The sequence below is a fragment of the Musa acuminata genome, chromosome BXJ2-8, assembly GCF_036884655.1.
Source record: "Musa acuminata AAA Group cultivar baxijiao chromosome BXJ2-8, Cavendish_Baxijiao_AAA, whole genome shotgun sequence".
NCBI classification, from domain to species: domain Eukaryota; kingdom Viridiplantae; phylum Streptophyta; class Magnoliopsida; order Zingiberales; family Musaceae; genus Musa; species Musa acuminata.
The window spans coordinates 47459059-47474405 of NC_088345.1; the positions used below are offsets into that span (position 1 = coordinate 47459059).

A 15347-nucleotide genomic window follows, 5' to 3' on the forward strand; every position below is an offset into this window, starting at 1 on the left:
CAATAAAATGCAATGGTGAACATAAAATGCTAACACCTTCAAATAAAATCAACATATAAATTGATGATTTTTAAAGATCAGTTAAAAGTCTTGAACTTGTTTGATTCAGTGACTCCTTTAGAAGTCATAGATTTCTAACTCAAGACATCAAAGAGATGATGGAGTAGGTGTTCTAAGTAAGCAAACAAAACTTGATGGCATTAGGTGCTCATCTTTGTTCTGCCCTCCACAAAACACTCCCATGCATAATTAAGAATCCAATTAGATTAGCCTTCTTTAGATAGAGTACTTTTGAGTGTGCCTAGAGATTCACATTTGACCTTTCTAGTGATTAATCCTCTAAGTAATCAAACACTTGGCCATTGCATGGACATAGCCAGCCTTGCAATGCCCAATCAACTTTAACTATTCATGCAACCTTCCCCTCCACAAAGTCTAATCATTCACCAAACCACTTCTTTAGACCTTAAGGTTCATCTCTTTATCTATTTAATGCTTGTTAGTGGATCATGTCATGACTAGCTGTTGTCATCTCATGATCTTGGTCAGGACATTTCATTTAATTTGGTGCATGTCAATATCAGATGCCAAATTTATCAATAAGAATCATGCTACCAAAACTTTAAGTTAAATCATTGCAATGTGCATATTGATGTTGATTGATGTCCTTCAAGTACAGTGTCTACTTGTCTATCTATCACCATCACTCACTACTACACATCCCATCATGTGTGTTTTTAGACCCCTCCTCAATCCTAATATTAAATATCCAAAGTTCAATTCCCATTAATAAGCTTCAAATCATCATCAATTCTAGTTGTAGGGCCAAGTAATGCATGGGATGAGTTTTAGGAATGCTATTAAGAAAAGCTACCAAAAAAAAAAAAAGGATTTATGTTTGGATTGTTTTCTCTCAATACTAAATAATATTAATTAATAAGTAAAACTTATACATGTATATACTGTAAATGTTTAGCAGCCATAAATTAGTATTTATTAATATTGTAAAGCATATTAATGATCTAAGGAAGATCAAACAATATCAGTGACATTGAAAACCCTAATCAATGTAAAAAAAATAGATAATGAATATATATATATATATATATATATATATATTTATTTAAATGTATAAAGGAAATGAACTAACATTATTAAAAGATGGATGAACTCATAAATCCAATTTCAGCATGTCAAGATAAATATTACTAGAAAATGAGTCACTATCATTATTAGTATTTTAATATAATAATAAATAGAATATACATCAATTTTACGCTCTCAATAATAAAATAAATTCGATTATTCCAAATTAGTGGAATTCATAACGGCACGAATATTAAATGCCACGTTAGGGTTTCCCACGTTATTTGATGTCAGTCTTCCTCGCTCTGCCGCGGCTCCTGATGTGGGGCCCGCTTGGGTCCACGGTTCTCACTTCATCTCGGCCGTTCGAGTCGATGCTACTGTAGATCGTGCCGCTCATTCACGCGGGTCCCACGACTCCTTGCGATGGCCGCCTCGATCGGGGCATCGCTCGTCGTGGCGGAGCCGACAAGCAAGGCCTACGACCCGACCGTACGCCCACCCACACGTTTTCCCCCGTCGCCATGGAACGGTGGAGCCCACCCGATCAGGATTCGTGGGTGTACAGGGTCGGGCGTACTCCAAGGACCGCTCGTGATTTGATTGGGTTGGTGTACCGAGTTGGTGTATTGCATACGTCCCAAAAATTTCCCGTTTCCCGTTTTCTATTCTCGGAATCGGTTCCCCTGCATGCCCGATTCCGTAATTTCGACTCCCGTGCCCTCCGCGACCGGATTCGAACTGCCCTCCGGTGCCTGCCTGATTCCCGAATCATACCGTCCACTTCGATTCTGACGGTCCAGATTAATGTACCGGCCTACGGATGGTTTAACATCGACGGTCTTGATTTATGCTTGGAATCCAGTACACTTACCGCAAGTTCCCATATAAAAAACAAAACAACAGAAGAAGCACTTCTGTTTTAGCCATTCTTACGCTCACCGTGTGTGACTGGATCTCCGGTTCTCCTATGTCTCCCCCTCTTTTCTCTCTCGCTCTCTTTTTATCTCAAGCAAAGTGAAGCAAAGCTCACGCTCTTCTTCCGAGCTCTAATGGCGGAGATCCCGTGCCTCGCAGCGTCGCTCCGAGCTGTCACCGCGTAGAGCTCGGCTCGGCGCGGATCTGAGAGAGAAGGGTCGGGGTAGGGTACGACAATGGCGGATGTGGCGGACGGGAAGGCGGCGGCGGGGGTTGACGGGAGCGAGAAGAAGAGGCAGGAGCAGAGCGCGGCGTTCCACGAGCTGTTCTCCTTCGCGGACAGGTGGGACTGCCTGCTGATGGCGGCGGGAAGCGTCGGGGCGGTTGTCCACGGCTCCGCCATGCCCGTCTTCTTCCTCCTCTTCGGCGACCTCGTCAACGGCTTTGGCAAGAACCAGCACCACCTCATGGTCATGACCCATGAGGTTTCCAAGGTCGGCTCACCGCCTCTCCCCCCACCTCATTTGACAAGATCTCACCTGTTCGTCCCCTTGTTTACCGACGTTCGTCTTCATCTTCTTCTCAGTACGCTCTCTACTTCGTCTACCTCGGGTTGGTAGTTTGCCTGTCCTCTTACGCAGGTGAGTGAGAATGCATCTTCCTCTTCCGCCACAAAGATTACTTTTTTTGAACTGGTGCACCTGCCGATGAACTTAAATATCTTCTTCGAGCTCGCGAGGGAACCGCCCGATGGCGGTCTCCGTTGGATCCGTTCACCCTCGGTGTGCTTCTCGTCTGACCCCTTGTCGCCTCGTTCGCAGAGATCGCGTGCTGGATGTACACCGGCGAGCGGCAGGCGAGCGCTCTCCGGCGGAAGTACCTAGAAGCGGTGCTGCGGCAGGACGTCGGCTTCTTCGACACCGACGCGAGGACCGGCGACATCGTCTTCAGCGTCTCCACTGACACCCTCCTCGTCCAAGACGCCATCAGCGAGAAGGTAACCCCCACCCCCCACCACCCGTTCTCTCCTTCCGTCCCCTCCCCCCTCCATTTCTTCTTGACTATCTTTGCTTCCATGTACGCAGGTCGGTAACTTCATTCACTACCTGTCGACGTTCTTGGCCGGGCTGGTGGTTGGGTTCGTCTCGGCGTGGAGGCTAGCCCTCCTCAGCGTGGCCGTCATTCCCGGGATCGCCTTCGCCGGAGGCCTCTACGCCTACACTCTCACCGGCCTCACCTCCAAGAGCCGCGAGTCGTATGCCAACGCCGGCATCGTGGCCGAACAGGTGAATCATTCAACCGCCACCATGGTCGTAGTCCTTGATCTCAACATGCTTGAGGTGTGTGCATGCGGGGGGTGGTGGGGGTTCAGGGGAACGGTCGATGGGTAGTAAATGCGGGCGGTGTCTTAGTTGGTGGGTGGAGGAGCAGGGGACCGCTGTTGTGGTGGCCCCTCTTGCAAACAGGGCGCTTCCCGATCGAGGCCTTTTAGCAGCGGTGTTGGTTGTCCGTAGCAGAGGAAGACACCGGAAATTAAAGAGGTAGTGAACGAGGTTGAACTGGGTTATCTTTGTGTTGATGTTTAGAAGGCCATTATAGTGTGACCACTCCTCATCTTGTTCGACGAGATGCCTGGTCTAAGCATGGTCCCCTTGGAACTCTTTTCCGTGCGAAGACCATATGCCTTCTTTTGTTGATTGATGGTCATCATCCCCCTATGTTTGACCTGGTTTATGTGGGCCTTCAATTGAGTTCTATGATGAGTGCGTTGCTGTCTATGCCTTTCAATTATGTGTTGGATTTTTTCTGGTTCGAGTAGACTGGATTACCCTGATATGGATTGCGTGTACATCAATCTAATCTGTGTGGCTTCTGGTTTGGGATCTCCATCTGATAATTTTCCATAACTTTATTTTGGATGGATGGGAAGGTAATAAAAAACCTGAACGGCACTTTGATAGTAAAACTTGTTTACCATCACTTGATGAAGAGACAATTGAGAAGGTTAGCTGAAATTATTTTGGATAAAACTTCGACGTTATTGAATGACAACCAATTGCTTATCGTATGGGACTGTTGTAGTTTACTTTTTACAGAGTCCATCAATGGAAGTAATCTATCTATCATACATAAATCATGTTAGTTGACTTCTAGTGAGCTAACAACTCAAAGAATGGGCTTCACCATTTTTACATGTATTTGGATTGCTTAATCCAGTAATTTGACTATGAGGAGGGTTTGACAATTGATTTTCTTACACAATTTTAGGTTTTGGACAGTAAGTTTACTGTTGTTTCATGCCAGAGCAGTTTAGAACTTTGGAAAAGATTGATGCGTATATGATTGTTCTCCTCCTTTATACTCTTTTGTAGGCAATTGCACAAGTTCGGACGGTATATTCTTTTGTTGGAGAGAGTAAGGCGCTCAATTCCTATTCTGAAGCAATTCAAAACACACTGAAACTTGGATATAAGGCAGGAATGGCAAAAGGTCTCGGTATTGGCTGCACATATGGCATTGCTTGCATGTCATGGGCTTTGGTATTTTGGTATGCTGGTGTTTTCATAAGGAACGGACAAACTGATGGTGGGAAGGCTTTCACAGCCATATTTTCTGCTATTGTTGGTGGCATGTGAGTTTCTAACCTGTGTTTTTTTTCCTTGTTTCTGTGTCCGATAAACCATTAGATCCTGAAGTAGCTATGTGAGTTTTGTTTGCTTTCATTAGGCCAAATTCATATCACAATAATTGGATACGCTTGTAACTGCAGGAGCTTAGGTCAGTCATTCTCAAATCTTGGGGCCTTTAGCAAAGGCAAGGCTGCTGGATACAAGCTATTGGAGATTATCCGGCAAAAACCCTCTATAGTTCAGGACCAATCTGATGGGAAGTGTTTGGCAGAGGTCCATGGAAACATAGAATTTAAGGATGTAACGTTCAGCTACCCGTCACGACCCGACGTCATTATCTTCCGAGATTTCTCTCTTTTCATTCCAGCAGGGAAGACAGTTGCTGTTGTGGGAGGTAGTGGATCCGGAAAGAGTACTGTTGTGGCTTTAATAGAAAGGTTTTATGATCCTAACCAAGGTAATTGATGAGAAATTTTTATTTGAAATGTGGTTGACATGTCTATCATTCCCTTGCGATGATCCTTTATTTCTATTGCTGCTACAGGGTTGATTCTGCTTGATAATGTGGACATAAAGACATTGCAATTAAAATGGCTAAGAGAACAAATTGGTTTGGTGAATCAAGAACCAGCACTTTTTGCTACTACCATACTTGAGAACATACTCTACGGAAAACCCGATGCTACAATTGCTGAAGTTGAAGCTGCTGCCTCTGCTGCTAATGCTCATAGTTTCATATCACAGCTTCCAAATGCTTACAACACCCAGGTGAGTGCCATTATGGCTAACTAATGCCTTCTTTTTTCCCTTAGCAAATGGTTATTAATCTTTTTCTTTTATCCCCTTAGCAAATGGTTATTAATCTTTTTCTTTTATCTTATCGGCTACTCTATTAATCAAAGCTCTTGCAACCCATGTCAATTTATTCGCTACTCTTCATGCTCTAGTTCTTTTCTTTTGCACTTAATTCCCTTTTATGCAAGTAACAGAGATTAAAATGTCGCACTTCCTGATTCTTTTCTGTATAATGCTATTTTGCTTCTTTAGTAATTTCGTTTACTGTCAAACCTTGATGATACATTTAAGTATGATTCTAGATTGACCACAATATGTAAACATTTATATGGATTTCATATTGATTATTGGATGGCATTTAAACTACAGAAACCAATAGATGAAAATGCCAATCAGTTCTGTTTGTGATTTTGCTGATCATTTCTCATTGAAATGGTCAAGTTCTTCATTTTATGCTGTTTGACTTTTGCAGATTGAATAGAAATTGTTTGTTCATGTTCCCCTGCTTGCCTGTTCCAGGTAGGAGAACGGGGTGTACAGCTATCTGGTGGACAGAAACAACGTATTGCCATTGCCCGAGCCATGCTAAAGAATCCCAAGATCCTTCTCCTTGATGAAGCTACCAGTGCACTGGATGCAGGATCAGAGAGCATCGTTCAAGAAGCCCTAGATCGTCTCATGGTTGGACGAACCACTGTTGTTGTTGCACACCGACTGTCGACCATCAGAAATGTCGACATGATTGCTGTGATCCAGCAGGGGCAAGTTGTCGAGACTGGAACCCACGAGGAACTTCTGGCAAAAGGGAGCTCTGGAGCCTATGCCTCACTGATACGTTTCCAGGAGATGGCAAGGAACAGAGATTTCGGTGGTCCATCCACGCGCAGATCCCGGTCTTCCCGCCTGAGCCATTCACTTTCCACCAAATCCTTGAGTCTTCGATCAGGTAGTTTAAGGAACCTGAGCTATCAGTACAGCACCGGAGCAGATGGTCGTATCGAGATGGTGTCCAATGCCGACAATGTCCTCAAGTATCCTGCGCCTCGTGGATACTTCTTCAAGCTTTTGAAGCTAAATGCACCTGAATGGCCTTACACCATCATGGGTGCCATAGGATCGGTCTTATCTGGGTTCATAGGTCCAACATTTGCAATCGTCATGAGCAACATGATCGAGGTTTTCTACTACAGGGACCCAAATGCCATGGAGAGGAAGACAAGGGAATATGTCTTCGTATACATCGGCACAGGGCTGTACGCAGTTGTTGCTTATTTGGTTCAGCATTACTTCTTCAGCATCATGGGGGAGAATCTCACCACCAGGGTGAGAAGGATGATGCTTTCTGGTATGACAGACCACTCCCAGTACTATTCCTTCTCTCTTCTGCGTTTGCTTGTTCCAATACACTGATCTACCAATTCGAAAACATTTTGTAGCCATCTTAAGGAATGAAGTGGGATGGTTCGATGAGGAGGAGAACAATTCAAGCCTGGTGGCTGCCCGTTTAGCCAATGATGCAGCTGACGTGAAGTCTGCGATTGCCGAGAGGATCTCTGTCATCCTGCAGAACATGACCTCGCTTCTGACCTCCTTCATTGTTGGCTTCATCGTCGAATGGCGTGTTGCTCTTCTCATTCTGGCCACCTTCCCTCTTCTGGTCCTCGCCAACTTTGCCCAGGTAAATAAACTGTTCTTATTCTCAATCTAGCTTAAATCCAAATCTTTAGCTCTATGCACTTTCGTTACAAGGATTTGCACCAGATTTAGATCGTGATTAAAACATAGGAAAAGATCAGGGGTCCAATAAAATACTGTAGCACACATGTGGTTTCCTGGCAGAATGAGTGAGCTCATATCAGTCCTGCAAGATACTGTCCTCCCTCTATGATCTGATGAATTGGAGAGAATGCATAGGAAGGTCCCCAGAATTCATCTAGTCCGTTCTTTAACCTGCACCACATGTGGTTCTCGAGGTGTCTCTGTGCATTCCCAGCAGCTTTGCTGCCACCGGGTATCAGAGCTCTGCCATCTTTCCATTGTTTTGTCTGAGCACGGTAGAAAGCTGAAGTAAAAAACATGTGAGCCTGCAGTCGGTACCTTTTTTAGCTGCCACGAAAGGAACACAAGCGGGCTTGGTGAGATTCTTGTGCTCGTGATGCCTCCTGCGTTTTGCCTTTTGATTCCTTGCTTTGCATTCATTATTATGTACTTGGTTAGATCTCGTCTAACTCAGTTGATTGCGGCATCTGTAGTGTGAGCGCTTACTGTTTGTTCGTATGGATGTGTCATCATCATCAGCAACTGTCCCTCAAGGGCTTCGCTGGGGACACCGCGAAGGCCCATGCCAAGACCAGCATGATCGCGGGGGAGGGGGTGAGCAACATCCGCACCGTGGCGGCCTTCAACGCGCAGAGCAAGATCCTGTCGCTGTTTTGCAGCGAGCTGCGCGTTCCCCAGCGGCGCAGCCTCCGGCGGAGCCAGACGTCGGGCATCCTCTACGGCCTCTCCCAGCTGTCCCTCTACGCCTCCGAGGCTCTCATCCTCTGGTACGGTGCCCACCTCGTCCGCACCGGTGCCTCCACCTTCTCCAAGGTCATCAAGGTGTTCGTCGTCCTCGTCGTCACCGCCAATTCCGTCGCCGAGACGGTCAGCCTCGCCCCTGAAATTGTCCGCGGCGGGGAGTCCATCCGCTCCGTCTTCGCCATCCTCAACCGGGGCACGCGGATCGATCCTGATGACCCAGAGGCTGAGCCCGTCGACTCCGTTCGCGGCGAGATCGAGCTGAGGCACGTAGAATTCGCCTACCCGTCTCGGCCGGACGTCACCATCTTCAAGGACTTCAATCTGAGGATCCGTGCAGGCCAAAGCCAGGCTCTCGTCGGAGCCAGTGGGTCGGGGAAGAGCACCGTCATCGCTCTGATCGAGCGGTTCTACGATCCCACGGCGGGGAAGGTCTTGATCGACGGCAAGGACATCAAGCGGCTGAACCTGAAGTCGCTGCGGCTTAAGATTGGTCTCGTGCAGCAGGAGCCGGTGCTGTTCGCCGCGAGCATCATGGAGAACATCGCCTACGGGAAGGACGGCGCGACGGAGGAGGAGGTGATCGAGGCGGCACGAGCCGCCAACGTGCACGGCTTCGTGAGCGCGCTGCCGGACGGGTACAAGACGACGGTGGGCGAGAGGGGGGTGCAGCTGTCGGGCGGGCAGAAGCAGCGGATCGCCATCGCCCGGGCGGTGCTCAAGGACCCGGCGCTGCTGCTGCTGGACGAGGCGACCAGCGCGCTGGACGCGGAGTCCGAGTGCGTACTGCAGGAGGCATTGGAGCGGCTGATGAAGGGCCGCACCACCGTCCTGGTGGCGCACCGCCTCTCTACCATCCGAGGGGTGGACTGCATCGGGGTGGTGCAGGACGGCCGCGTGGCGGAACAAGGGAGCCACTCCGACCTCGTCGCCCGGCCCGACGGCGCCTACTCGCGGCTGTTGCAGCTGCAACACTACCACGTTTGACGGCCGCCATGGTTTTGAGCTCAGGAAACGGTGGATGCATGCAGTATCTAAATGGACGTTGGCAACGTTCCATCTCCACGAGGAGAGGGGAAATGCGTTGGGTATGTCGTTATGGTAATATGTGTACGGACCAAAAGTAATCTTTTTGAGGTTGGAATTGTAGTGTAGGGATGATGATATCAGTACCTTTAAGCATCATCATCAAGTGATTCGATCAGATCTTTAACAGGGACTTTTCAACCTTCAAACTACCCCACGATTCCGACATGGAAGATCACAAAATCTCATAGGATTTTGGTCGCCGTCACTGTGGATTCTATCGTACATCACTTGTGACGCCACTTTGATTTCTATCATACCTCACTTTGTCGTTGCCGTTGGAACAATCATACCTCATAGCATCTTGTCGTTATCTGACAAGATCGTAACCGGAAGAAAGCAGACTGGCTTTCCAACGCCTGAAGACTCAGCTCAGGAGATGGACTCTGTATGCTTCAATGGTCATCATCAGCTAGAAGACTATATATATATATATATATATATATATATATATATATATATATATATATATAGGATGAATTTTTAGGAAAAAAATGTAAAATAATATGTTTTTTACTTAAATACCTGAAATACTCTTGATTTGATAGTCAATCATATCCATTTTCCCCCTATTTTATTTTTATTTTGTATGGATCTGTCCGCGGTTTAGTTACAATATTTTTACACTGTGTTATAATATTATTAGTAATACCAAAAAAATATTGTAACATAGTATATTTTAGATATTGTTGAAACACTGTATGATGATAACTATATCATATTGTTACACAGTTTATACATTGTGTTAGAGTATATATAGTTTATGTAAAAACACTATGTTTACAGTGTTTTTAACGATAATAAAAAAGATACTGTAACATAATGTAAAAATATTATAATTGGATTGGTTCGCTCTATTGACCAGTTCATAGCAAAAATAAAAAGGAGAAAAAATGGGAAGGTGGTTAAGGGTAGTTCAATTATTAGATAAAAAATTATATTTAAGAATTCTAAAAATGAAGACACTTCCCGCAAAAAGCCCAAGAAAATAATTTTTAAACAATTAGCTTATATATATATATATATATATATATATATATATATATATATATATATATATATATATGTATGATGAATTTTCTAAAAAGATCTTTCTTTGATCAATTCTCATAAAGCATTTTAATTTTTAAAAATTCTCAGAGAGTGTTTTGGCCACGTAAAAAAAAATCATTTTATCCCTAGTTACGTTAAACCCATCATCGTCACATTCGCTCTGCATAGCCACCCTCATCTCCTTACATTACCCCTACCTCCATAGACCCCAAGAATTGCCTCTTCATTCCTCGCTATAGTTGATTGTGAAAAGGGGCTTGCGAGGGACGATAAACTTCCCCACCCCCCTCCCCCTTAATTGATGACTAGGGACCATGGCTCGTCCCATCTTTTATTATTCACGATCAACAACACGAGAGAGCCTACAAGCGATGACAAAGGTGCAAGGCTTGTACCTTTATTGTCTCCTGGCAACTAATGGCGTAGGTGCACGAGCCACTCTTCGAATGAGGCTTACAAGTAACAGTCAAAGCACACGACTCACCTCATCTTCTTCCTCACTCACAATCGATGATAAAGGTGACCTATGGGTGACGAACGATAAGGATGAACTATTGGGGTGGAGGAGGGTTATTTGTAAAGTGTGGCCAAGGGTTAGGTGGAATGTGGTAGTCGACAAAAGTAGAATGATTATTTTGATAAAAAAAAAAGATGATATAAATAATTTTTTTTAAGTTGAGATGCTACTTGATAAATTATCAAAGTTAGGAATTTTTTTAAGTATATATATATATATATATATATATATATATATATATATATATATATATATATATATATATATCAGGGGATGCAGTCGGTGCAGCAACGTGCGTACAAGCCGCTTCTTTTACGCGGGCGGTGGCAAAGCTGTCGTTTGACCGCTCAATACCGGGACGTCGGAACAGCAATGAGATCTCGAACACATTCCACCCGGCTTTGATTTGCCCGCCTCTCACCTGCTTTATGATTGGGTGTAACTTCGGCAATCGTGTGGCCCCCATGCTGGAACCACTATCACGCCCTTTAAGTAGGCACGTAGCTGAAAGTGGAGTTGAAAATGTAATTTCCGCCGCCTCCATATACTGTAGTGGGCAGTCTTTGCCATTCCGAATAAATAGAATATAAAGAATATTACAGGAAAAGAAATTATGATTAATTCAAATGACAACCATAATATTTCCTTCTAAACATAAAAATATCCTAATTATCTTAATGGTTCCCTCTTTAACTTATTTTACATTGAAGTTGCATGGTAGAAATAATAGGAGAGATGTACGAATAGGATACCATTATTTTTTAGACTCATATTTTCAATAAAGTTTTATACTCATATTTCACCTCATATATATAAAACTTTTGTTACCTAAGATTGCAGCCCACAGGAAGTGACAAAAGTCAAACATGATATGGTCCCAACAACTCATTATTTAATAAACATTATGAGTCATGCACATTAAATTTCACCTCCCTTTGTCACCCCAATATTAGGAAACATCCTTAGTTTCAATCCCTTCTCTCTCTCTTTCTCTCTCTCTCTCTCTCTTTCTCCATCCAAAAGAACTATTTAAACTCGACAAAAGCTCATCTCTTGCTGCAATTGCGTTTGTCTCCCTCCTCATCTCTCTCTGTCTCTCTTTCTCTCTCTCTCTCAATACCATCATACAGTTCTCCATCACTTGCACTTGTCTCTTCTCCTAATCAGGTTTTGGGTCCGAAGCAATCCAAAACCAAGCCACTTCCACGGCAAACAAGATGCCAAACAGGCGATCTCGCTCAACGCAGTCGGGCTCTCCGGGGATCACCGACGACCACATCATGGAACTCATGTCCAAGCTGCAAGCTTTGCTCCCCGACCACCACCGCACTCGCAGCAGCAAAAGGGTATCACGGAGTCATCTAAAGTGCTATTCTTTTGTACCTTTTTCCATATGTTAAGTGCACTGCTGCTCTAACTGATAGCTAACGTCTGTTAATGTCGCCATAGATGTCGGCAGATGAGGTCTTACAGGACTCGTGCAGCTACATCAGGAGATTGCACCAACAAGTGGATGGCTTAAGCGAAAGGCTCGCACGTTTACTCGCCATGTCCGGCATGAACGATGCTGAGGTCGCCGTGGTTCGTCGCCTTCTTCATATGTGATTTGCTTGGCATCGGAAGGTTCAATGCTCATATGTATGGTGGTGTGAATCTGAGAACCCCTATTGTTGTTGTTGATCTTGTTCTACGGTCCACCAGTGAAGTCAATTTTGTTTTCTAGTATGAATTATTATGCTGTCTCACCATCTTTTTAGAGATTAAAGTATGCTTTTCTTCTCTAATACACATATTGCTGACAATGTCTTTCATACTATGTTTGTTGTCTCATCATCTTTTTAGAGATTAAAGTATGCTTTTTCTTCTCTAATTGACATGTTGCTGACAATATCTTTCACCGAATGATATATTTAATGCTTAGATAGATCGTTGTTAGTTGGTGATGTGAGAGAAAAGAATTCGAAACCAAAAAGAAACCCAAATATTAATAATTAAAAATATATTCAAAAGTCGATATAAAGTTAAATAACTTTCCATTGATTTCATTGAGAAAATCTCAGTTATAAGTTTTTTTAGTTAATCTCACTCGGATACGATTTCTGTATACTCTCGTGTATAAATCATGAAAGATTTACCCTCTCTGAAGATCCTGAGGAATACTCTATATTCGTCCTAGATAGGAACATAGAAGTATTACATATTTCTCATATATTATTATTTTTCATCAAAATATAGGGATATATGTGATATTTATATATGAACCAAATCCCGATTTCTCCTTTTTGATATTATAAATTCTTATCCTTTAATGATATTAGCTCTAAAAATCTTAAAATATTTATTAATCATAACATAATAATATAAAATATTCTTTGAATAAAAAAGAATCGATTCATACTTTCAAACTATAAATATGACCCTTCCACTTGCTACGAGAAATCTTTTTTTCTTTCTCCCCACATTAACAATAGCTTACTTGATATCGCAACGATAGGTGCTCGATCTTTCTTTGCAAGAAAAGCTCGAGAATACGATATTTTTCCAAATATCTCTCCAACAATTATACATCCTCAAGATTCATGTCGCCTTGATTGATTCTACGATAAAATTTGGTGTGAGTTAGATTAGGTTATCTCTGAAATTTTGATTTACCATCAACCACCAAACTAACACTACTGAAGCTGGACTTGAGCAACATAAGGGATTTTGTTTTACAACCTGCTGAATTATTTTTTTTTTCTTTTTAGGTCATTAAGTTTGATTTCTCCTTCCATGGACCAACTTGCAAGCTGGAGGATTTGGACTGAAAGGTACATGAGAGATCACTTGATGCCATTTTAGCTTGAAATCAGACACTGCCCAGTGATGTTAGAGATGATGGACAAAGATCAAACAGTAGTGTTACTGTGCATCATGTTATTTTATTCTTCAGATTTATCTTTGGATCATGATTGATCTCGATGTATTAACTGACATTAATTTATTGCATCTGAATCATAAAAAAAATTAAAACAAAAGATTATCTTCTTTTATAAACCAATTCAATTCTCTGAATTAATTAAATGAATACTAACACTACCAACAGCATCATTTTGATTGAATGACCAGATTTGTTCTCCAATTATAAGGCTAAGTTTTCTACTCTCAGTTGTCAGTAGATTTGTTCTGAGATGTCTATGCAGACACAAAATACAAGTAATTTCTCCATATTTGCTATGTTTTCTATGCTATCTTCCAGTGTTGCCCATAAACTAATGCCAACCTATGCCACACTTATTCAGCACTTCAGCCAAACTGAACCCATACCATACACTATAATGTGTATTATATATATTATTTCCTTCTTGGCAGTGGGATAAGGCAGTGATGGCTTCCCACTACAAGATGAGCAGTGCCCCAATGTGACATCACAGGCATGAAGTAGTTTGAGTACTACAGGTTTACTTCTTGTCACTTGTCATTGCAGCATTATGAACAATGCATAGATAGATCTTAGAACTTATTGATGCATGGCCTACCAGCCAACAAGCAAGTATATGAATCTACTAATGAATCTTATCATATCAGCTAGAAAGAGAAATGAAATAAGATAAACATCAGAAAATAATAGGGTCTGATCACTGAGATCTACAACTTTGTATTGCTTCAATCTTATCACATAGTAATTGTTAGTGTAAACAGCTTTGAGCCGTGGCCTCGGGGCCGACGCGGCTCGATCCGGGTCCGAATGACGGGGATCTCCATGGGGCATTCCTCGAGCCCGCCGAGGTGGTCGCGCTGAGGTTGTCCGATCGGGACGGGGTCGCCTTTTTCCTCCGGGCAGGAACTCCTCGCCCGCGCGTCCAGCGGAGACCTAAGGCTTCGCTCCTGCACAAAGGTCGGGTCGGGAAGCTCGACCTGACCCCTCCGACGATCGAGTCAGAAGATAGTGGAGGGGATTTCGGAAGAAGAAGAGTTTTTTCTCATCTGCCCCGGCCCTCATTGCTCGTTAAGAGTGCGATGGTATTTATAGAGAAGCTTGCTGTGGTTTGATGTGCCCGCTTGTAGGAGCAGAAGGTGGCGTCTGACATTGGTTTGGCGTGGCGTGAAGAGCCGAGCCTGAGCAGGTGTTAATGCGTCTCGGGCTGTGTTCTGGTCCGTTTGACCGGGTACCGTCACGCCGATCGAGGTGTGAGGCGCGGTTGACGTCAGCCGAGTCTTATCGTAATTAATATCCTCATCATATTCCCCCCCAGAAAGAAGCTATGCGTCGGTCGTTGTAACGGGAGTCTGAGGCATGGCTTTAAAATATGATGAGGATAGTAATTACGATAAGACTCGGCTGACGTCAACCGCGTCTCACACCTCGGTTGGCGCGACGGTACCCGGTCAAACGGACCAGAACACAGCCCGAGACGCATTAACACCCGCTCAAGCTCAGCTCTTCACGCCACGCCAAACTAATGTCAAACGCCACCTTCTGCTCCTACAAGTGGGCACATCAAACAACAGCAAGCTTCTCTATAAATACCCTCGCACTCTCAACGAGCAATGGGGGTCGGGGCAGATGAGAAAAAACTCTTCTTCTTCCGAAATCCCCTCCACTATCTTCTGACTCGATCGTCGGAGGGGTCAGGTCGAGCTTCCCGACCCGACCTTTATGCAGGAGCGAAGCCGAAAGTCTCCGCTGGACGCGCGGGCGAGGAGTTCCTGGCCCGAGGAAAAGGCGACCCCGTCCCGATCAGACAACCTCAGCGCGACCA

General features: G+C 44.0%; 1 protein-coding gene and 1 long non-coding RNA gene across 2 annotated transcripts; both read left to right on the forward strand.

Annotated features, from left to right (window-relative positions):
• Positions 1-2083: 2083 nt before the first annotated feature.
• Positions 2084-9187, forward strand: LOC135619806 (ABC transporter B family member 19). Its single transcript, XM_065122157.1, has 10 exons — positions 2084-2498; positions 2591-2645; positions 2826-3001; positions 3090-3290; positions 4377-4636; positions 4775-5091; positions 5179-5402; positions 5949-6774; positions 6866-7107; positions 7728-9187. Exons 1-10 carry the CDS (start codon positions 2241-2243, stop codon positions 8934-8936), a joined length of 3768 nt encoding a protein of 1255 aa, XP_064978229.1. The 5' UTR covers positions 2084-2240; the 3' UTR covers positions 8937-9187.
• Positions 9188-11571: 2384 nt separating this feature from the next.
• Positions 11572-12285, forward strand: LOC135618255 (uncharacterized). The gene is made up of 2 exons (XR_010488954.1): positions 11572-11971; positions 12055-12285. It is a non-coding gene; the product is annotated as an uncharacterized LOC135618255 (long non-coding RNA).
• Positions 12286-15347: the final 3062 nt, after the last annotated feature.